This window comes from Equus caballus, chromosome 1 (genome assembly GCF_041296265.1).
Source record: "Equus caballus isolate H_3958 breed thoroughbred chromosome 1, TB-T2T, whole genome shotgun sequence".
In the NCBI taxonomy this organism is placed as follows: domain Eukaryota; kingdom Metazoa; phylum Chordata; class Mammalia; order Perissodactyla; family Equidae; genus Equus; species Equus caballus.
Window position 1 is genome coordinate 78,343,800 of NC_091684.1, and position 25,382 is coordinate 78,369,181.

Consider the following 25,382-nt stretch of genomic DNA (forward strand, 5'->3'; position numbering starts at 1 on the left):
AAGCACTTACACAATGAATTCTATAAGACATTACTGAAAGAAATTGATAATGACATAAAGAGATGGAAAGAGATTCCATGTACATATATCAGAAGAATAGACACTTAAAATGTCCATACTACCTAAAGCAATCTACAGATTCAGTGCAATCCCAATCAGAATCCCAATGACATTCTTCACAGAAATAGAGCAAAGAATCCTAAAATTCATATAGGGCAACCAAAGACCCCAAATTGCTAAGGCTATCCTGAGAAAAAAGAACAAAGCTGGAGGTATCACAATCCCTGACTTCAAAATGTACTACAAAGCCATAGTGATCAAAACAGCATGGTACTGGTACAAAAACAGGCACCCAGATCAATGGAACAGAACTGAAGGCCCAGAAATAAAACCACACATCTACGGACACCTAACCTTCAACAAAGGTGCCAAGAACATACAATGGAGAAAAGATAGTCTCTTCAATAAATGGTGTTAGGAAAACTGGACAGCTACATGCAAAACAATGAAGGTAGACCAGTAGCTCGCCATACACAAAAATAAACTCAAAATGGATCAAAGAGTTGAAGATACGTCCTGAAACTATAAAACTCCTGGAAGATAATATCAGTAGTACTGATGAGGAAGAGGAAAGGGATGGTACCTGCTTCAGCTAATGTGAGATAAGAGGCTATCAGAAAATGGACTATCTCATCTACGAGATATTTTACACAAACTTCATGATAACCAGTAGTACACTCTCTGACACTGAACTAAAAAGGATCTTTTGAACTACCATGTCTTCTCAGACAAGGGAAACAAAAGAAAAAATAAACAAGTGGCAATTCGTCAGACTAAAGAGCTTCTACAAGGCAAAAGAAACTAGAATCAAAACAGAGACAAGCCCCACATTGAGAAAAAATATTTGCAAATCATATATCTGACAAGGGGTTAATTGCCATAATATACGAGGAACTCACACAACTGAACAATAAAAAACAATCCAATCAAAAAATGGGCAGGAGACATGTACAGATATTTCTCCAAAGAAGATATACTGATGGCCAATAGGCACATGAAATAGTTCATCATCGCTGATGATCAGAGAAATGCAAATCAAAACTACACTAAGATATCACCTTACACCCATTAGAATGACAGAAATAACTAAAACAAATAGTAACAAATGTTGGAGAGGTTGTGGAGAAAAAGGAACCCTCATACACTGCTGGTGGGAATGCAAACTGGTGCAGCCACTATGGAAAACAGTATGGAGATTCCTCAAAAAACTAAAAATAGAACTACCATATGATCCACCTATTCCACTACTGGGTATCTATCCAGAGAGCTTGAAGTCAGCAATTCCAAAAGTCCTATGCACCCCAATGTTTACTGCAGCATTATTTACAATAGCCAAGACATGGAAGCAACCTAAGTGCCCATCAACAGATGACTGGATAAAGAAGATGTGGTATATATATACAATGGAATAATACTCAGCCGTAAAAAAGAACAAAATCATCCCATTTGCAACAACATGGATGGACCTTGAGGGAATTATGTTAAGTGAAATAAGCCAGATAGAGAAGGACAATCTCTGTATCACTCCACTCATATGAGGAATTTAAACCTGTGGACAAAGAGAACAGATTAGTAGCTACCAGGGGAAAGGGGGAGTGGGGGGTGGGCACAAAGGGTGAAGGGTTGCATCTACAACACGACTGACACACAATAACATACAACTGAAATTTCACAAGATTGTAACCTATCATTAACTCAATAAAAAATTTAAATAAATAAATAAATAAAATAAAGAAATTCTTTGAGAAATATCTGACTCAATTAGTAAATGCAACATAAGGATTACAGGTATTCCAGAGAGAGAAGAGGGAGAAAGGAGCAGAGAGCTTGTTCAAAGAAATAATACCTTAGAACTTCTCAAACCCAGGGAAAGAACTGGACTTACAAGTAAATGAAGCCAATAAAACTCCTAGTAACATCAAGGCAAAAAGACCTTCTCCAAGGCATTTATTATTAAAATGGTCAAAAGTCAATGACAAAGAAAAAATATTAAGGCCAGCAAGGCAGAAGAAAATAACCTACAAAGGAACACCTATCAGGCTTAGCAGATTCCTTGGCTAGGAGAGAGTGGAGTGATACATTCAAAATTCTGAAAACAAAAACATTCAGCCAAGAATACTCTATCCAGCGAAACTATCATTCAGATACGATGGAGGAAAAAAAAGTTTTCCCATGTAAACAGAAGTTGAGGGAGTTCATCGCTACTAGACCTCTATTACAAGAAATGACCAAGGATACCCTCATACCTGAAACAAAAAGGCAAAGGTTTACAAAGACTTGAGCAAGAAGATAAACAAAATGAGAAAACTGCAGCTGTCAGAACAGTTTAAGAAACAATTATAACACAAAAGATAAAGGGAAGGAAAACATCAAAAATAATTATAAACACTTCATTCTAATCACACACTCACAACACAAACCAGGATACTTTTTGAGACAACAATAACTTCGAAGAGGAAGAGGAAAGGGATGGAACCTGCTTCAGCCAATGTGAGATAAGAGGCTATCAGAAAATGGACTATCTCATCTACGAGATATTTTACACAAACTTCATGATAACCAGTAAACAAAAAATCAGAGTAGAGACACAGTATATAAACAAAGAGAAACTGAGAAAACATCATAGAAAACCACCAAACTGAAATGGCAGTCAGAAATACAAGGGAAGAGAAAGAATGGAAATGTACAACTGGAAAACAAGAGATAAAACAGCAGTAGTAAGGTCTCAAATAATAATCACTCTAAATGTAAATGGATTGAATTCTCCAATCAAAAGAAGATGAGTGGGGCTGGCCCGGTAGCACCGCGGTTAAGTGTGCACATTCCACTTCGGCGGCCCAGGGTTCGGTGGTTCGGATCACAGGTACACACATGGCACTGCTTGGCAAGCCATGCTGTGGCAGGCATCCCACGTATAAAGTGGAGGAAGATGGACATGGATGTTAGCTCAGGGCCAGTCTTCCTCAGCAAAAAAGAGGAGGATTGGCAGCAGATGTTAGTTCAGGGCTAATCTTCCTAAAAAAACAATAAAAAGATGAGTGGCTGGATGGATTAAAAAACAAGACCCAACAATATGCTGCCACCAGGAAACACGTCCCAGCTCTAAAAACAAACATAGGCTCAAAGTAAACGGATGGAAGATGATACTCAAAGCAAATGGCAAGCAAAACCAAGCAGGTGTTGCCATACTTACATCAGACAAAGCATCCTTCAAGATAAAAAAAAGCAGTGAGAGAGAAAGAGGGGCAGTATGTAACAATAAAAGGCACATTCCACTTTATTCCATATATAACACTTATAAATATATATGCACCTAAGACAGGAGCATCAAAGCAACTACTAACAGACCTAAAGGGAGAAACTGACAGCAACACAGTAAAAGTACAGGACCTCAACACCCTACTTACATCAATGGACAGATCATGGAGACAGAAAGTCAATACGGAAATAGTGGACCTAAATTGAAAACTAGACCAGACAGACTTAATAGATAAATCAGAACATTCCATCCAAAAGCAGCAGAATGTACATTCTTCTCAAGTGCACATGCAATATTCTCAAAAATAGACCATACGTTGGGAACCAAAGCAAGCCTCAATAAATTTAAGAAGACTGAAATCATATGAGGCATCTTTTCTGACCACAATGCTTTGAAACTAGAAATCAACTACAAGAAAAAACCTGAGAAAGTCACAAATACATGGAGACTAAACAACATGCTACTGAACAACCACTGGATCAATGAAGAAATCAAAGGAGAAATCAAAAGATACCTGGAGACAAATGGAAATCAAAAAGCATCATACCAACTCTTACGGGATGCAGTAAAAGCGGTGCTAGGAGGGAAATTCATAGCGATACAGGCACACCTCAACAAACAGGGAAAATCTCAAGTAATCTTAAACTACACCTAACAGAACTAGAAAAAGAAGAACAAACAAAGCCCAAAGTCAGCAGGAGGAGGGAAATAATAAAAATTAGAGCAGAAATAAATGAACTTGAGACTTAAAGAACAGTAGAAAGGATCAATGAAACAAAGAGCTAGTTCTTTGAGAAGATAAACAAAACTGACAAACCCTTAGCCAGACTCACTAAGAAAAAATGAGAGAAGTCTAAAATAAAATTAGAACTGAAAGAGGAGAAATTAAAATGGATACCACAAAAACACAAAGGATTATAAGAGAATACTATGAAAAACTATATGCCAACAAATTGGATAACCTAGAAGAAGTGGATAAATTCTTAGACGCGTACAACCTCCCAAAACTGAATCAAGAAGAAATAGAGAATCTGAACAGACGAATCACAAGTAAAGAGATTTTGAAACAGTAATGAAAAACCTCCCAAAAAATAAAAGTCCAGGACTAGAAGCCTTCTCTGGAGAATTATAACAAACATTCACAGAAGATTTAATACCTATTATTTTCAAGCTATTCCAAAAGACTGAGGAAGATAGAATGCTTCCTAACTCACTTTATGAGGGCAACATCACCCTAATCCCAAAGCCAGAGGACAATACAAAAAAGGAAAATTACAGGCTAATATCGCTGATGAACAGAGATGCAAAAATTCTCAACAAACTATTGGCAAACCAAATACAGCAATGCATTAAAAGGATCATATACCATGATCAAGTGGGATTTATACCAGGAACACAAGGATGCTTCAACATCTGCAAATCAACCAATGTTATACACCACATTAACAAAATGAGGAATAAAAAAATCACGACCATCTCAATATAGATGCAGAGAAAGCATCTAACAAGATCCAACATCCATTTATGATAAAAACTCTCAAGAATTTTGGTATAGAAGAAAAGCACCTCAACATAATAAAGGCCATGTATGACAGACACACAATCAACACCATACCAAACGGGGGAAAACTGAAAGCCATCCTCTGAGAACAGGAACAAGACAAGGGTGCCCACTCTTGCCACTCCTATTCAACATACTACTGGAGGTTTTTGACAGAGCAACTAGGCAAAAAAAAGAAATAAAAAGTATCCAAATTACAAACAAAGAAGTGAAACTCTCCCTGTTTACAGATGACATGATCGTATAGAAAACCCTAAAGAATAAAGCAGAAAACTAGTGGAAATAATCAGGAACTACAGCAAAGTTGCAGGGTACAAAATCAACTTACAAAAGTCAGTTGCATTTCTATATTCTAACAACAACTAGCAGAAAGAGAACTCAAGAATACAATCCCATTTACAATCACAACAAAAGGGATAAAATATCTAGGAATAACTTTAACCAAGGAGGTGAAAGACCTATACACTGAAAACTGTAAGACATTATGGAACGAAATCAAAGACATAAAGAAATGGGAAGATATTCCATGATCATGGATTGAGAGAATAATCATAGTTAAAATGTCCATATTACCTAAAGTAATCTACAGATTCAGTGCAATCCCAATCAAAATCTCAACGATATTCTTCAAGGTAATAAAACAAAGAATTCTAAAATCTACATGGATCAACAGAAGACTCCGAATAGGCAAACCCTATGAGAAAAAAGAACAAAGGTGGAGGTATCACAATCCCCAACTTTGAAATATACTACAAAGCTACAGTAATCAAAACAGCATGGTACTGGTACAGAAACAGACACACAGATCAATGGAACAGTATTGAAAGCTTAGAAATAAAACCACACATCTATGAACAGCTAATCTTTGCCAAAGGAGCCAAGAACATACAATGGAGAAAGGAAAATCTTTTCAACAAATGGTGTTAGGAAAACTGGACAGCCATGTGCAAAAGAAGGAAAGTAGACCATTATCTTACACCACACACAAAAATCAACTCAAAATGGATTAAACACTTGAAGGTAAGATCTGAAACCATAAAATTCCTAGAGAAAATATAGGCAGTACACTCTTTGACATTGGTCTTAGCAGTATCTTTTCGAATACCATGTCTGCTTAGGCACGGGAAACAAAATTAAAAATAAACAAATGGGACTACATCAAACTAAAGAGTTTCTGCAAGGCAAAGGAACCAGGAACAAAATGAAAAGACAATCTACCACCTGGGAGAAAGTAAGTGCAAATCATATATCCAACAAGGGGTTAATCTCCAAAACATATAAAGAACTCATACAACTCAACAACAAAAACACAAACAACCCAATCAAAAAATGAGCAGAGATATGAACAGACATTTTTCCAAAGAGGACATACAAGTAGCCTATATGTACATGAAACGATGTTCAACATCACTAATCACCAGTGAAATGTAAATCAAAACTACACTAAGAAATCACCTTACACCAGTTAGAATGGCTATAATCACCAAGACCATAACAAAACAAATGTTGGAGAGGATGTGGAGAAAGGGAGCCCTCATCCACTGCTGGTGGGAATGCAAACTGGTGCAGCAGTATGGAAAACAGTATGAAGACTTCTCAAAAGATTAAAAATCAAAATAGAATACGACCCAGCTATCCCACTACTGGGTATTTATCCAAAGAACTTGAAATCAACAATTCAAACAGACTTATGCATCCCTATGTTTATTACAGCATTATTCACAATAGCCAAGATAGGGAAGCAACCCAAGTGTCCAGTGACTGATGACTGGACAAAGAAGATGTGGTATATATATATATAACAGACTACTGCTCAGCCATAAAAAAAAAAAAAATCATCCCATTTGCAACAACATGGATGGACTTTGAGGATATTATGTTAACTGAAGTAAGCCAGACAGAGAAAGACAAACACCGCATCATTTCAGTCATTTGTCAAGATAAACAAGCACATGGATAAACAGAACAGATTAGTGGTTACCAGAGGGGAAGGGGATTGGTGGGTGGGCAAAAGGGGTAAAGGGGTGCATATATATGGTAACGAATAAAAATTGGACTATTGGTGGTGAGTATGATGTAGTCTATACAGAAATTGATAAATAACAATGTACACTTGAAATTACACAATGTTATAAACTATTATGACCTAAATAACTGGAAAAAAAAAAGTTAGAAAATAATGTACATTTCTAACCATAATTGTGTCTAGACTGAACTGTACCTTACATTCTAAAATTAAAATATTCTTATTCCCAGAAGTATGATAGACTATTACTTGGATAAAACACTGTGTGTATTTTAAGGTAAATGATCACTCAGAAACTCAAATTTTTATTTTTAATGAATCACAGAACCAAGACTGTGCAGAAGAGAACATGATTATTCTAAAGCCTCAGGTTAATATCTTTAAGAATCAAGATGATGGAGGAAAAGGTACCTCATGAAATGCATCAGGATTCCCAGGATTAAAAAGTGAGGGTAATTTTTCTTCTAGTCCTCGTACTATTTCTGGCCAGACAGAATTCACCAAAAAATCATATCCAGGAACAGTATTGCCTTTTTCACTGTAAGATAAGAAAAATTTCAGTCAAATACAGCATAATCTTTTATTTACAAAGAGCAAAATTCCATTGTGTTGCTTTTACTAAAAGTTCCTCAGCCTAAAACTTATTTCAACCTTTTTTTTTAACTATACTTCTCACTTTGTTTGTTTCTAATCCCAAACTTCTATTTCACTACTTGATCTGTCTCACCTTGAAGGTGACACATCCTCTGTATCCTGACTCCTGTTTGTACCACATAGCAGAGCAAGCTAGTGTCAGGATAAGGCAAAACTACTACATCAAATCACCTTGGCACAATTTTCTCCCCTAAAATAGCGTACCACATTAACACTTTATCCTGTGAAAGGAGCAGTCTAATACCACAAGAAAAGCAACCTTTGCATTCAACCTTAACACGACTAAATCCTAAAGCACTGTAAATTATGCCAATTTACCAATTACTAACAGCTTCGTGATTATTAAGCTATCTCTAAGATTACCCTCAGCTGTAAAATTCTATGACTTTTCATGTACTATCTCGATCACAAATCTTGACAAAAAAACTGTTAACATTAATGTTTTTTGTGTGTGCATGTTTTATTTTGCAGTTTTTAGCAAAAGGCTGGACTCTGGATTTCTAATTCACAAACTTAGATGAGAGGCAACGCTGAGATAAAAGCACATACTCAGGAGCCAGAGTACTTGAGTTCCAATCTTGGGTCATTTAACTTCTCGGTGATTTGGTTTCTTCATCTTTAAAATGGGGATGATGATAATACCTACCTCACAGGATCATTATATGGATTAATATTTAAAGCATTTAGATGGTGCCTCACTTATAGCAAGTGCTATATTAGTAATGGTTAAATATATATAAGTAAATAAGGCAGATTCTTTAAGTTTCTCTCGAACTTAAAGACCTGGAAATATCGTCTAGGTAAACACCACCTCACTGACCTACTCACTTTGATTGCAGTATGTGGGGTAATATATTCTACTTAAGACAGTTTTCTTTAAAAATGGTCAGCCGCCAATATGTGGCCTTATTTTAGCAAAACTGGGAGTTTTGTAGCTAAGTTGTGATATCAAAATGGAACTTACCATTCTGTTAAGCATTAAAAATAAACAGAAAAAAGTTTTCATAATTTTCCTGTTTAGCAAAAATCATGAAGAAAGATTGGTTATCAAGGAAGCCATGCTTTTCTGTCTAGAAAGGGCTATCAAATAATATTATAGTTAAGTAATGATAAGAAATAACTGGCAGGGTTAGAGGAGAGCAGGGAGGGTAAAGAAGATACCTACTTCCCACCTACCCAATTCCACATATCATATCATAGCCTTTTAATCATGATGAGAACTAACTTTATTAAGGCATCTGGTGAAGGAAAGAAGAAAACTGAGGATTCTAAAACTACAGATGCACATAATATAAGCAATATTAAGTAATAAGATCTCCTCATCCCCAAAGTAAATATCTAAGTAAAGCCTCAAAGAGAAAATAAAAATCTGCAAGATTAACAATCGAAACAGATGGCTAATTAGAAAAGCTAATCCACATTCTGCCAGTTATAAAGAGCATTAAGGGCAATACAAGAACAAAGAAATCAATGGACAAGGGAAGCACCAAGCATTTGGAAACCGGAAGGCAGATACTGAGCAAGAGAAGGTCAGGGGCAGCATAATGACGGGGGGGCTGGAGGCAAATGAACATGACCTACCAGAGTACAACGTAAATTCCTCAAATTTCTGAGGCTTCTACAAGAATTCTGCCACACTGAAAACTGTGAAAAAGAACTTGGAAAACTTTGAAACTTGACATTTCAGGACCAAGACTAACCTTGTCAAATCTAACGACTGGCTGTTTCATAACTGTGGCTTCCTGAATTTTACACATCATGACTTCTACTAAATTCTTACCTCAAATCCAAATCCAACTACATCTTCATGACTACTAAACAAAAGAAGCGAAACTAGGCTTCACCTGAAATCATGTAGTGGAAATAGAGAGGGTACTTCAAAAGTCAAGCAGTATATTTATTACCCCAGATTTTTTTCTTTTCAAAGAACAAAAACTCTGGCCTTGGGCCAGCCCGGTGGCATAGTAGTTAAGTTTGGCACACTATGCTTCAGCAGCCCAGGTTTGTGGGTTCGGATCCCAGGCACAGACCTACCCCACTCATCAGCCATGCTGTGGTGGCAACCCACATCCAAAACAGAGGCAGAAAGGCACAGATGTTAGCTCAGGGCTAATCTTCTTCAAGCAAAAAAAAGAGGAAGATTCGCAAGAGATGTTAGCTCAGGGAAAATCTTCCTCAGCAGAAAAAAAAGGGGGGGCCAGCCCTAGTGGCCTAATGGTTAAGTTCAGCACACTCTGCCTCAGTGGCCTGGGTTCAGTTCCCAGGTATGGACATATACCACTCATCTATCAGTGGCCATGCTGTAACGGTGGCTCGCATATAAAATAGAGGAAGACTGGCAACAGATATTACCTCAGGGCAAATCTTCCTAAGCAAAAAAGAAAAATTCAAGACCAAATATATTGCTTACTCCATGAAGATAGTGACCTTATTTGCTTTTCTAATCTGAGAACAGATTAATTCTTTCATTCTGCAAACACTGAGTAGTTGCTATTTCAAGACACTGTGCCAGGAGGTAGGGGAGGTACGGACAGTGCAGGAGGTAAGTACACTGTTAAGATGGAAATCAGTTCTTAACAGAAGTAAAAGCAACACGTAATGGAATCAAGAGGACGTGTTTAATGCTGAACATCAGGATAAAATATGGTCTGTTGAAGGAAGTGGTATGTGAGCTGGAGCTTCTTGTGGAGTGACAGGTTAACAGAAAGAAAAAGGGAAAAGGAAGGACAGGGGACAATGAGGAAAAACAGAAGCACACAATACAAGGTGTGTTAGGGAAGGACAAGTGTTACTGTGTGGCTGGAGACCAGGTGGTACAGGGGCAAGTTCCACAGTACAGAGTTCTACAGTAGAGAACTACTCAGCCCAGACCAGGAAGGGCCTTACACACTACATCAAGAAGCCTGGATTGTCCTCCACCAACAGTGAGACACCACTATAGACTAACAAAGAAGGCAGTCTATGAATCTCAGCATTCTGCCGTAAATGTGATAGCCAGAGGCTAACAGGAGAGGCAGGGAGACCAGGTGGGAGATCTGTTACTCTGGACAAAAGATGACAAAGGCCTGGACTGGGACAATGGCAATGGTGAAAGGTAATGGGATACTTAGGAAACCAAACTGGAAAGGAGGGAAAACTGAAAATGAATTTAATCACAATTAGTACAAAACCTGTTGAATTAAACAGAATTAATTTATAGATAATGACATTAGAATAACGCAAAGAAACTAATTTTGATTTCAAATTTAAGAAAAAGTGCAGAGAAGGAAAAACTATGGGCTTTGGATTCAGAGAGATGTTATCTTCAATCTTAGCTTTATCTGTTAGTTTCCTTATCTGTAAGATGAGGCTAATGATACATGCCTCATAGCATTGTGGTAACAACTAAACAGGAAAGTACATATGTATCCAGTTCATACCAGACAGCTAATAATCAGTGGTGCACTAGAAGTTAACAGGTGCAATCATTAGACTAAGGTGAGTCTAACCACAACAGTTTAAATTACCTTGAGATGGCTCCTCCTGTAACCTCTCGAAGAAGGCAGCAATGGTGAGGAACAAACTCCAGGAGTTTATTATACATGATCTGAAGGCCATTTGGATGAGACTCAACAATCTGTTCTATAATCACCTATCAAAAGGAATATCATTTTTTTAAAAGTATCTAAAAGAGAAGTATGAACTATAGTCTAAAGAGAAAAAAAGAAAAACTTAAAAATATGCTTCCTCATGCCCATTCTCTTCCCTAGTTGACATATTTTCTAAACAGTAAGGTAAACATAAGAGTCACACTCAAAACTAGTTCATAAGATTAGCGTGTACAGTTCTGACCCTGGAGGAGACAGAGGTTAGTTGACACAGACTGGCCTGAAGCTGAAAAACTAGGCACATTCATATGCTTCCCTTCTGAGCTTGAGTAAAATAATGATTCCCCACAACGATAGCTTTGTACTGTCTTAACTTTGGCCTTTTCCTCTACCATCATGAAGATTAGGGGAAGGTTTGAGGCAGAGAAAGATGGAAGAAAATACACTTTATTTTACTTTATTATTTCATTTCTGGTGGTAAGGTTGATGTGGTTATTCATAAGCATATGAATTTAAATAAGATAAAAATATAGCCACAGTTTAATATGCTACTGAAACTTCAAATACTTCTTTAATTTAGCACATTAGATTCAGTTCAATGAAAAACAATGGCATATATTAGTAACTAAAATATTTTTGCTTATTGATAATGAAATAGTGTAGGTAATTTGTCTTTTTCACCCCCACAGAGATAGTATGAAATAGAACAGGATACAGAGGGAATTGACAGATCATTTATTTTTAGTAATCCTACTGAAGCTGACATGATTATTGAAATGAATCCTTAAATTTCATTTTTATCAATGAGATTCAATTTTCCCCTTTTAAAAATGGAAGATTTTCATCCTGAAGTCATGGTGAGTAGAAGCTTTGTACTTACTGGACAGAAAGAACATTCACATTGACAGGTGACTGGAAGAAAGTGTGCAAACATTAAGGATGGGCTTTGTGACTTCTATCAGTTTAAACCATACGAAACTGTCATTTTTGTATGTCAAAAATTGTTGAGTATTAACAAGTTCATATGCCACAATCTATATTCTAGCTGCTCAAAGACAGAATATACTTACTTCCTATATTGTTTTTAACTAATATAGATCCTCACCTAATAGGTGAAGGATACTGGATAGCCAAGCTCTGGATTTAAGGTATTACTCTGCTAATTTGCCTATAACAGTCCTTCATCTTCGAATATTCCCCTCCTCCCATCTTCCTGGCCTGGCAAACTCCACATTTTCCAAGAGTTAGGCCAAATCTATTCTGTGGAGACTTCCCTGTTCAGAGACTTTCCAAGCTCAGAGTTTTCTGCATGCTCCTCCACCAGGCACAAACACTGCAGTATTATCATCTGCTTAACTGTTCTGGTCTCCCAACCAGACCAGTTGTTCAAAACTGCTTTGTAACAACTTTACTGATGTATAATTTACATACCATAAAATTCACCGAAAAATGTTTTGATACATACTTTCTTACCTGGCAAGACCCTTACCTTCACTAAATTAAGATGATCCCTGGGCTGTGGCATCACTAGATAATACTAGAGAGCATGCCCGATTCCTGGCATACAATTGATTCTGCAGTAACTAGGACAATCTTTACAGAAAGATCTCTGATCTATCCCTCACACCTAGTGAAATATCAATGACAGAGTAGATGCTCTGTGAACATCTACTGAATGAAGGCCTTGACATGGACAAACCTCATCCACGTATGGTTTCACTAGTACTTGACCAACTAACGCTTCTGCATCCCGTGTTTTGTCAATCGTGGCATAAGTCCGTAAGCAGTGTCGTATTATATCAACATCAGAAGTCTGAAGACCTTCTAACAGGAGGCCTTCGAGTGACTGCTGTAACATGGCCGTAATGCCAGCTATACGCTGCAAGAAAAAAACAGATAAGTAAAGAAAGCTCCAGTCAGAACAATTTCTAAAAATTCACTATATACATAACAAATCACTTATTCCAACAGAAGATACTATGTATAAAGTTAAAATTCCACTTACATGAAATTCAGAAGTAATTTTACTCTTATAATTCAGAGAATATGCCTGTGTCTTTACACAAAATCTACAATGTATGACACTTAGGAAACAGGGGCCCAAAAACAAAAAGAAAAATTCAAAACCAGCTTCAAAATGTTGTAGATCAACAATTATCAGAGGCATTACTAGGTTAAACGAAAATTATTTAGCAAATTCCTAAATAACAAACGGTGAAAATATAAAACAACACTTACTGGTCTTACTTTGTCCAAAAGAGGCATGCCTTTGCTTTGAACAGCATGAAACTGTAACTGGTTAAATTCTGTAGCAATTCTCTCCAAAATTTGTCCAGTCAAAAGTGGGCTTGTAGAGACAATTATAGAAATTTAATTCCTAAAGTTTTCTAGTTTCCAAGAGAATACATCACACGGTTAGCAATGGTGATGCTTTAGCAGCACCCTCTGGGTTTTAACTTTCCTCAGAGTGTTTTCCACAGGCCCCTCATTACAAGCTGAGAGCTAAAACACCCATTTTCACTACGAGTCACGTGCACAGCATGTTCTAGGGGCAGCGGGGACGTAGTAAGTACAGGCCACCAACGCTGCCTGGCCTTGGGCCAGGGCCCAGACAGGAAGCAGGAACCGGACTAGGTCAGTACAGGCGCAATTACATGTTTCCACCACCTTCTCCAGGCTCTCCCATTCATGACCCTCTTCGTGTTTAACCTCCCATCTCTCTCTCGTCCTATCCTATTATTTACACGTGAATCCTTTTCCACTTCTCCAACTGTCTCATTCTCCCTTCTTCTAAAATACTTCTAATACTTATAAAATACCAAATACTACTGTCTCCTCAATAATATAAAACTGACCCTCTACGAACAGCCAATGAAATACCTCAAAATAGTTTACTTTAAATTTGCATTTACTAAATAGTGAAAGAACAGTCGATCTAAATGCTCGGTTCTACTGAGAGGACATTTGTTGTGTCTCTCCCACAAAGTGGAGCAAACGTACTTTTCTTCCTAAAACACATTAAAAAGCATCAATACCACTCAACAGGAAGTTTAATAGCAAAAGAAGAAAAATATAAAGGCACTGAAGGACGTGCTGGGCTTTTCTGAGGCATCTTATACCCAGTGAGGATCAATCTGTGAGGGAAAAAATCCATATCATAAGGAAATAGGAAACACCATATTGAGACCATCAGCGGTCTAGCCCGTCTTGTATTTGTAGCATCCAACTAGTTTAGAGGAAGAATAACTGCCTAGCATGACCCACCCAAAAGGTTAATCCCTAACTCTTACCTGAATAACCTAGCGTGGATTTATTATTTATAAATTATCTAAACATTTCTTGGCACACTGCTCTGGTTTTCCCTTCTCTACAGCTCAAAGTTGCTGATCTGAATTAAAGAAAAGGTCCTCAAAGGTGATTCTGAGCAAGAAACAGCATAATGTCTATTACATTAAAGATGCAACACTGCAAAAGAATAGTATTATATAAACAGAAATCACTGACGTATGTCTCTCAAAGGAACAGAATAGGAATGGGCAAAGATGGAAAGAAAATGGGGAGGGAGGTATCATGGATGCCAAGTAAGGACACAGCTGAAAGGGGCTGTTGATGCTGCCCAGGGCAACAGAGAAGCAGAGCAGGTCAAGACAAACAGGCTCTACTGGACTGGTCAGAATGTACATTAATGGAAACTCTGAAAAGCAGAGATGAAGGGGAACGGAAAGGGCAGAAGCTCAAGCAGTGGGCTGAGAAAACAAAGACGGCAGGTACTGATTACTTATTTATACATCTTGATTATGAGAGGAAGTAGAGACCTAGGACAGAAGAGTCACTTCCCTTTGGGTTGCCTCATTTCTTAATCTATATAATGAGAGATATGGAGCATATTATCTCCGTATCTCTTAAAGGTCCTTTCAAATCTAAAATTTTGATCCCCAACATTAAGAAATTCAACATGCCTTTATTGTATGACCAAGACTTTGAACCATAAGTATATTCTATTTGGCTTTGGTTGGTTTTGCAGCAGATTATCCAATATGACTCATGGCAAAATGTTATGGCTGTCAATGCGACTTTCAAAAGAGCTCTTGTTAGGTATGGAGATTTCTCAAAAAGTTAAAAATAGAAATACCTTATGACCCAGCCATTCCACTACTGGGTATCTATCCTAAGAACCTGAAATCAGCAATTCCAAAAGTCCCATGCACCCCTATGTTCATTGCAGCATTATTCACAATAGCCAAGACGTGGAACCAACCTAAGTGCCCAGCAACTGATGACTGGATAAAGAAGATATGGTATATATACACAATGGAATACTACTCAGCCATGAAAAAGGACAAAGTCATCCCATTCACAACAACATGGATGGACCTTGAGGGTATTATCTTGAGTGAAATAAGCCAGACAGAGAAAGACGAACTCTATATGACTCCACTCATAGGTGGAAGTTAACATATAGACAAAGAGAACTGATCAGTGGTTACCAGGGGAAAGGGGGGGTGGGGGTAGGGCACAAAGGGTGAAGTGGTGTACCTACAACATGACTAACAATAATGTACAACTATAATTTCACAAGGTTAACTATCATAATCTTAATAAAAAAAAAATTTTTTTTAATTGGAAAAAAAAAAAAAAGAGCTCTTGTTAGACCCAAACTGGACACATACGAGTGCCTACATATGCCAGGTGCTAGTGACAGTATCTCAGTGATTGTCAAACAATCCTGCAAATGGAGTTGTTAGCCTTACACTACAGATGACACAGGGAGCTGAAGTACCTTGACTCAGGCAGCCCAGCTGGCAGGTGCAACACAAACCTGTGCTCTTTCCCCTATACCACAGCACTTTCAACTGGTGTTGATATGCACTGCTCAACTCATTTTCTGAGTCACTCATCTACCTGGCTGCTTTAAAGTTCACACTATGAAGGTAATAAGACAGTCACAGAATAACAAAGGAAATGGTCTTTTTCTTATAAGCTTTTTCTTTCCTGTTTATAAATTTCAACTAAATGTGTCCTATACTGTTTCTTAGTGATACAGTGCTAGTGCAAGATACATCAATGGTAATACTCTGGGCATATCTAAAACAATGTAAGAAAGATGAATGCTATGCCACACCTTGAAGATTAATAAGGATTTTACCAGCCTTTAACTAAAGGCAATTCCAAAGATAAAAACCTTCCAGTGAAAGCACACTGCCTCCGAGTCCCTGAAAGGTGATGTGTTAGAACTGTGGCCTACAACCACAAAGATTTCATAACATATTATACACTTTACTTCATGTACTCCACTTCTCTTGAGGTACATTCAAAAACACTAAGCCATAGACTTGGATTTTCTTCATTTTCAGAAATGAATTATAACTAAAAAAAAAATTTAGTGTGGGTGTGAAATGTTAATTTATGTGCTAGTTAGTAAAAAATACTTACCTGCTTGCTTCTAGTGCAGACGTTTCTTTAGAACTTTGAGAATTTAAGATTTTTTCAATTTTCTCAACTGATCGAATAACTTGTATAAGCCTCAACACACACATCTATAAAAATAAAAATTAAGCAAAAAGAAAAGTTATGGTGTTTAATCTTAATTATCTTATTTCCCCATGCTAAATGCAGAAAAAACACAAAGTTAAAACTTAGAATATTTAGAGCATCCCACATTTTGAATATTTCTACATAACACTGAATTCGCAGGAATGCAAATCTCAATTTTAACTTTCTAAAACAAGTTTATTTCAATATTCTATTGCAAGTTTATAGTTTAAAAAAACTAGACTTTTTTGCTTTCTCATATTCCACTCTTATTCCTTCTTTCTTTTCCCATCTTAAATGATCCTCTCTATTGACACTAATCTATTTTCTTATGACCCTTTTTTCATGCTTAATTTTACTTTCTGATCATATTTATCCTCTCAATTTACATGATATATCTATATGCCTAAGTGTAGATTCATTAAAGACATTATTATACTACAAATATTATCACAGAGGTTGAGCACTGTAAAAATTCTCATCCTTAAAAGAACAAAAGATACAAAGTCATTCATTAATAAATAGTTACTGAGAACCTATTATGAGCTAGACATTCTTCTAGACAATGGGACACTAGTGAATAAAACAAGGAAAATTCCCTGCTCTCATGAAGCTTACAATCTTTTCTAGAAATGCACTACATTCTTGAAATCTTTGGACAAAAGCTGAGAGGAGATCTAAAGGGGAAGTAAACAGAAGCTCTCTAAAATAGGCTTCTCTCCCTTGCAATTTTTTAAAAATATGCTAATAAATAAATTTAGGAAACAGTGGATAGAGAGCCAGCCTAGAGTCAGAAGTCTTGAATCCTATTTCCAACTCTGTCATTGTTTTATTACGATTATAAATGAAATCAGAAAAGAAAATTAAAACAAAGGACCACTAAAAACTAAAGGCAGTACATACAGAGGTATATTTAAAGGGGGGAGACAAAAGAAGACAAAAGCATAGCCGAATGAGAGAGCAACCCACTACTTTTTCTAAAACAGTAAGCCTACAGTAGAATATTGAAAGTTTGCTTTAGAAAGCCCACTTACTCCCTAATCTCTAAAATATGAATATCTTTCTTACAGGGGTGCAGAAAACATGTATGCCTGTTAAATTGTAAAGTGCTTCACTGATGTCAGTTACTACTGTTTCTTGTTCTGGAAAAAATGAACAATTTTAATTTTGTGACCACTGGGTACCTCTAAAATTTTGTCTTATTTCAAATAGGTAACATGACATTATAATGCATAAATATATACATGCAAAAAAGCTTTGGAAAAAAACCAGTTTCATAGGAGAGGCTTTTAGCTGGCATGCAGCATAAGAAATCTACAGTTTTCTTTAAAAATGTTAATGCTACCACAAATAAATTAAAGCACAAGAAGAATATACAATTTTCTTTCTCCTTTTTTTAATTAATTACTTTACCACACCCCTCTTACTAACAGGACTTTAAGCTGACCAGGAGTGAGAAGACCTGGGCTCCAGCTCTGGCTCTTCCCCTCACTAGCCTTGCTCAGCTACTGATCCCTAAAGAGAAGAGAGACTCATGTTTCCTCCCTGCAAAGGTCCCCAGAGGAGTAAATCAGATCATATGCATGAAAGTGCCTTAACTCCAAGGTGCTATCCTGAGTCCACGTATACCTTTTTTTTCCTAATGTCCTCTTGTTTAGACATTCGTTCATCTACTGCCCGAATTCCTTCAATGACAGATGACCTAAGACTCTTGAAAAGAATAAAGAAAATGTATTGCAGAAATTGTTTTGGTAACATTATGAAATTTATACTTTTAATTCAATTCCACAGAATTTAATATCTAAAGCCAATATTAGGCAGATATTGACAAAAATACAAAGTATCAGACACAACTGCTACTAAGAGTACTCTTGATTCGGAGGCAAAATGACATGTAAAGCCAAGGTCACACAGGATTAATGGCCAAAAGAATAATAATACACATAGAATGAATGTCACAGGTGGGCAGGGTAGAGAAAGGATAATCTGAATCAAAGTATAGGAGAGTTTGGCAAAGGAGAAGAAACTTGAGTTCAACTGAAAATCTGTGTATGTTGACAAGGGTGGAGAGGAGATTATCAGAAGGTGAAAGGAAGGAAGATATAACTGAGCATGACATAATCAGTCAGTGAGGCATACACCCAGGTGCACTGTAAGCTTAATTTTGGAAATAAGTAGAAATAAAAAAGGAGTGAATTTAGGAGGACTTTACTCAGATAAGATCTTTAGACTAGAGTCTATACATTTTGGAGAACTAGAGAATGTTTAAGCACTTATATCATGAAGAAACGTTGTTTTGGGAATATTGGGAATCAAGAAGTAAGGTACAGAATGGCCAGGAAAAGGGAGAGGTCACAGGTGGAGAAATATGTCCAGAAGAGAACGAATTAAGACAACTTATGAGATAATTAGGGCAAAAATGAAGGTAATGGAAACAATTAGAATAAACTGAACAAATCACAAAAATTCTACAGAAAGGTGAATTCATTCATTCAATAAACATTATGAAATACCTACTAAATGTCAGCTATTGTGGTAGCCAATGAGGATATAATGATGAACAAGACAGAAATAGTCTTATCCCTCAATGATCTTAGAATCTCACAGAGTAACTTCATGAGTTGAGATCAAAAAGGAAGGTAAGGTCTGTAGCTGACTAGGAGAAAGGCGACTATAAACACGGCTTTGGAAAAAGGAAGAGGATATGGTGCTGGCAGCCGGCAAGGCAGGACTAGCATCTGTGCATATGAGAACAGTCCACAAAGTTCAGAGCAGAAGTCAGAAGAGCAAATCTACCTCAACAGAGTTAGAGAGAAGAGTGGAAAGCTAAAGAAAGGCTGGGGCTCAGCAAACACCACAGCTACAAGGATCGGGGGAGGAAGAGGCGCACCAAAAAGAAGGCAGGAGAGCCACGCAGAGGCTAGTGTGGAATCCGACAGTGGAAGTCATGCCAAATTCCTCCTCTATTGTTCATCCGGATGGAGTCCCTGTCCCCAGTGGCTTAGAGGTGAGGAGTCCCATTTCTGCAGCAGAGATTTTTTTTTTTTCGAGGAAGATTAGCCCTGAGCAAACTACTGCCAATCCTCCTCTTTTTGCTGAGGAAGACTGGCCCTGAGCTAACATCCATGTCCCATGCCCATCTTCCTCTACTTTATACATGGGACGCCTACCACAGCATGGCGTGCCAAGCGGTGCCATGTCCACACCTGGGATCTAACCCGGCGAACCCCGGGCCACCGAGAAGTGGAACGTGCAAACTTAACTGCTGTGCCACCGGGCCGGCCCCAGAGATTTTCTCAGAGAAACATTAAAATATAATGTTTACTAGGTAGTAGGTTATGTTTACATTGTCTTTCAGTTGCATTCGGGGTTAAATAGCTTTTGTGAACTTGTCTTGCGGACAAATATCTGGAAAATACTTTCAAAACTACAAATTCGTAAAATATAAGCCATTTGTAAATTGGAGACCACTTACATATAAGTAAGGTGGCATTAACAAGTTGAATTTTAAAATAGCCTTCTTCTCCTCCCCTGGCATTTTAAAGCTGTCTACTCTGAAAATCTGTCATCTTCAAATCAAACATGGTTTTCAGGTTGTAATACCGCATGTAAAAACTAGAGAATCATTCACAACTTTTTTGAAGGTGGGGACCACAGTCACCGACCATTAAACAACAACTACTAACCAAGTTAACAGATTAAAGGAATTCTTCTTGGAGAAGGCAAACAAGCATAACATGCTTTATGGTGGACTGCTGAATATTACTTGGGGACTTACCAGAACCTCTTCTCGTAATTGTCCCAAAGGCACAGAAAGCTGGTTGAGGGCTTTGTCCATACCAACCTAAAGGCAAAATCACGTTGGCACAAACACATCCAACCCAGAGTAATAACGAAGTATCTGCTCAATGATCAAAGCAGTACTAGACTTAGGTTATTCTTTCTGTACAACAAAAACTGACAACCATATATTGCTAAGTAACTACATAACAGAAATGTTATTTTGCCACAAATATTGCTCATAGAATATGAAAAAAATCTGTTGACATACATGAAACTATAAAAATAAGGGAAGTCATAAGAAATGAATTCAGAAAAGTTTAACAGGAAGTGAATACTTGTCTATAATTTATGATATTCAACCAGCTGATGTTAAAGTCTGATGGACTACATCTCTCCTAAACATTACTATAACTTGTATAATTTGGATATGAGAAAAATCCAAGTTAAATAGAATGGAAATAAAATTTGGGGGGCTTCAAATCCTACTAGAACATGTATCTTAGTTGTGTATTTCCCAAAAGCAAACATGGCTCATTAATTTTAACACTTCTTGAAATTCGCATGGAGATGGCTACTTTCTGTACTTCTTTGGACAAACATATTTAAAAACAAAATAAAATATGAACAAAAAAACATTTTCATGAATATTAAAACTCAAGCATTTCTAAACAACTTTTACAAACGATTGATATGCTCATTACAAACGAGTCTTACATTTTTAAAAAACCAAGCTTCCTAAAGATCAATATTGGCCTATGTTTCTTCAACCTAGCTGTGGCTAGCACATGTGCCTGAAAGTAAATTAAACATTTCCTTAAGAATAGCTGATATGTGGTTGCTCTTGTAAATTAATCTAAACCAGTCAGATTTCATGGTGATCACTTAGCAACTAACGAAAACAATTACTCTGATATTATCGTCTTTTACTTTTCGCTATTTCTTAATTACTAATTTAAAAAAAATCAAGCTGGAACATCTTAAATAAGTAAAAAAACCAAATGTATACCAAGAAAGTTTAGTTCTTTTATTAATGAGATTAGTAATCTCTTCAAGTTTCTGGGGGGAAAAATCAACTAAAAGGTTTCTAAAAACACAGCACATTTAAGAATAAATATGAGTGAGAAAGTGTTATGTGTGTAAATACTGACTGTAAAAATTTCGGATTTATGGTTTACCAAGTTTGTTGAAAGGTTGACAAAATCTGCATAATCCTTGTTGATGAGTTCAACCATGGCTGTTTTAAGAAGTTTATAGTAGAGTTCCAGGTCATCTCTCAATTCTTCCAGCTGGACACGCTTCCTACAGTCAGACACAAAATGATCAACATCGAAATCTTCCTGAAAATAAAACCAGAAAAGAAAAATTACTGCAATGATATCACATTTTACATATAAAAATAAAATGAGAGAAAGAATAAGAGTATATTGCTGCAGGGAAAAAGTACCTTTAAGTACACACAACAACGAAGGTGCCTGGTCACTTTATACGGGTGCCAAAAGGGGGTCCGACCAAGCGTATCCTCTCCTGTTGCCTAAATTCTACAAGGGATTTTATTTTGTTAAATTGCACATTTCAAATAGGCTCTTCTCAAAACAGAAGTAGCTTTTCTCCTTTAATTTTTTTTTTTTTTTGAGGAAGATTGGCCCTGAGCTAACATCCATGCCCATCTTCCTCTACTTTATATGTGGGCCTACCACAGCATGGCTTGACAAGCCGTGCCATGTCCGCACCTGGGATCTGAACCAGTGAACCCCAGGCCACTCAAGTGGAACGTTCACACTTAATCACTGCGCCACCGGGCCGGCCCCTCTCCTTTAATTTTAAAAGTAATAAATGTTCAAGGTAAAACTTTTAACCAACAAAGAAGTAATTACATAATAGAGAGTAAAAAAATCACCCAAATTCTGATGCTGTACAGATAAGCAATATTTATGATTTTTTCACTATTTAACATGTGATTCACATCCTTCCAGACGTTTTTTGTCTTTCTCTTTAAAATATAAATTACTTTTTTAAAAGTCAGATATAATTGACATACATTATATTAGTTTCAGATGTACAACACAATGATTTCATATTGTTGTCTAGTGGCAAATGATCATCACAATAAGTCTAGCTAACATCCATCACCACAAAGTTACAAACTTTTCTTCTTGCGATAACGACTTTTAAGATTTACTCTCTTAGCAAGTTCGAATAAACAATATAGTATTTTTTTTTTTTTGAGGAAGATTAGCCCTGAGCTAACTACTGCCAATCCTCCTCTTTTTGCTGAGGAAGACTGGCCATGAGCTAATATCCATGTCCCATGCCCATCTTCCTCTACTTTATACCTGGGACGCCTACCTGGGACCGCCTTTATACCTTGGCTTTTTGCCAAGCGGTGCCATGTCCGCACCCAGGTTCCGAACCAGTGAACCCTGGGCCACCAAGAAGCAGAATGTGCGCACTTAACTGCTGTGCCACCGGGCCAGCCCCAATATAGTATTATTAACTGTAGAATACATCCCCAGGACTTACTCATCTTATAAGTCTAAGTCTGTATCCAATGACCCCCCCTTCAACTATTTCACACTCCCCCACGCCCCACCTCTGACACCAATCTGTTCTCTGTACCTATGAGTTTTTTTGTTCTTTTGTTAGATACCACATATAAGTGAGATCATACAATACTTGTCTTTCTCTGTCTGACTTATTTTGCTTAGCATTATGCCCTTAAGGTCTAGCCATGTTGTCCCAAATGGCAAGATTTCCTTCTTTTATGGCTGAATAATATTCCATTGGACATATACACATTTTCTTTATCTATTCATCCATCAATGGATACTTAGGTTGCTCCCATGCCTTGGCAATTGTAAAGAATGCTGCAATGAACATGGGGGATCTGTGAGCATAAGGCTCACTGGCCACCAGAGCCAGGTGATCTAAAGGTGTGCCCTGGGCAGCAGCCACAAAAATCTGGGTGCCAGACAAGCATAAAGCTCCTTTCCAGGAGATACTGGCGAGCTGCAGCGAGGCAGAGGGAGAGCATAAAGAAGGCAACTGCCAGCCTCCGTCTTTGGAGAGTATTTCAGGAGGCCCCTAGATGTGTGTTAAATTAGATGCCTGCGCCTCAGACCAATGCTTTAAGATAAGCAAATAAGCCTCTTTCACAGAAAGTCTGGGTGCTTTTCAGTTGGCTGCCCTGTGCCAGGCCCTGGGGTGGGTGAGTCTACAGTCAACCCCTTTAAGAACTGTTTCTCAGTTCCCTATAACCTGTGGGTCTTGTGGACACAAGCCCCATTGGCTTTCAAAGCTAGATGTTTTAGGAGCTCATCTCTCAGGTGCAGGTCGTAAAAGCTGGGGTGGCAGATGTGGGGTTCAAACCCTTTGTTCCTCAGGGAGAAGCTCAGGGTTTCAGTTCCCTCCCAATTGTGGGTCGCTGCAACAGGCGTGGGGTTTATGGCAAGACTGTGTCTTAGCCTCTCCCATGGGCTTCAATGTGGGTTTTTTCTTGTTCATCTGACGTGGAGGAGTCACTGAGCTAGTCTGGGTTTTTTTTTTTTTTTTCAGACAACTGTTCCATATGTAGCTGTAGATTCAGTGTGCCCATGCAAAGAGATGAATTCACAATCCTCCTACCTTGCCATCTTGAAGTGGAACCCCAGACCCTTTTCTGTGGGTACACACACACAGACATACACACAGAATCTTCATACTCATGCTGTTTTCCAAACTGTTTTTTCCCATATAAAAATATAACTTTAATGTCTTTTCATATTACATATAAATTTGTATTAACATTTTATATGAATGTTGAGTATTCCATTGAACAGATGTTCAGAATCGCTCATAACCAACTTCCAAGCACTAGTCTCACAGGATTAGCTATGTTCTGTTTCCCCTTTATAACATTCTGATGCCCCTGGTAGGCTGACATGCTTAGAACCAGCAGGTTATTGTCTACTTCACCTGTGACTTTGACTGCTACTAGTTGAGCTGTTTAGTCAAAAAGAATCAGATGTGATAATTCCCAAACTTGTTAAGGCCACTTGTACTTATCATGATTACATAATTTTTTTCCTGAGGAAAATTAGCCCTGAGCTTAACATTTGTTGCCAATCTTCCTCTTTTTGCTTGAGGAAGATTTGTCCTGAGCTAACATACCTGCCAATCTTCCTCTATTTTATTTGTGGGTCACTGCCACAGCACAGCCACCAAGTGGCACAGGTCCACTCCCAGGAACTGAACCCAGACTGCCGAAGTGGAGCACACTGAACTCAACCATCAGGCCATGGGGCAGGCCCTCCAATAATTTTACTAAATATTATGTAAATCAACAAAATACAAGTGCAAAAAGATAACTGTTTTTATGAAAACTAAGGCAGATGGTTTGGAAAGTCTTAATACAGGGAAATTGATAAGAAAACTTTTGTTGAATTAACTATGAGTGAGATCATCATGAATCAGGCAGCACAAGGTGGAGGAGGATCATACAAACCTAGAAGCATTATACACCCAGATTCTTTGCAAATGCCCTAGGGTTCTCATTCAACTTAAACTGAAACTGAATGCAAAAAAAAACAATACAGAAATCTCATCAGCAGATCAATTTTCAGAGAAAAGAGCTCAGCACCACATCAATGGAGAATAAATGTACATATATATATGTTTTAATCTAAAATGTTAAGGACTCTATGCATCATCCCATAAGAGTACTTGTTCAAACTGACTTTCTTAATCAATCAGCCAAACACCTGCCCTGATAGTGTCAGGTATGAGGATTTCTTATCAAATCATAATTTCACAGCCACCTACTGAAAACCCATCTGCCTCTTTATCTGGGGCCAGGATTAGCCTGGTCATTTTCCTTCTTGAGACTACCCCAGACAACACCTTACATTCATAGTTACATAGCAGATCACAGAAAGAAAATGGGAG

General features: G+C 37.5%; 1 protein-coding gene across 4 annotated transcripts in view; it reads right to left on the bottom strand.

Annotated features, from left to right (window-relative positions):
• COG2 (component of oligomeric golgi complex 2) overlaps positions 1-25,382 on the bottom strand; it is a 59,857-nt gene that overhangs the window by 23,308 nt on the left and 11,167 nt on the right. For 2 of the 4 annotated variants that reach the window (XM_001497369.7, XM_005602616.4), the window contains exons 2-9: positions 21,638-21,799; positions 20,458-20,523; positions 18,309-18,389; positions 16,581-16,684; positions 13,386-13,494; positions 12,847-13,026; positions 11,067-11,191; positions 7,318-7,444 (exon numbers count right to left, since the gene is read on the bottom strand). In XM_001497369.7, coding sequence (XP_001497419.1) covers positions 7,318-7,444; positions 11,067-11,191; positions 12,847-13,026; positions 13,386-13,494; positions 16,581-16,684; positions 18,309-18,389; positions 20,458-20,523; positions 21,638-21,799 — 954 coding nt within the window. The remainder of the gene's footprint in view (positions 1-7,317; positions 7,445-11,066; positions 11,192-12,846; positions 13,027-13,385; positions 13,495-16,580; positions 16,685-18,308; positions 18,390-20,457; positions 20,524-21,637; positions 21,800-25,382) is intronic. The other 2 variants (XM_070228150.1, XM_014733871.3) reach the window with 1 other exon arrangement.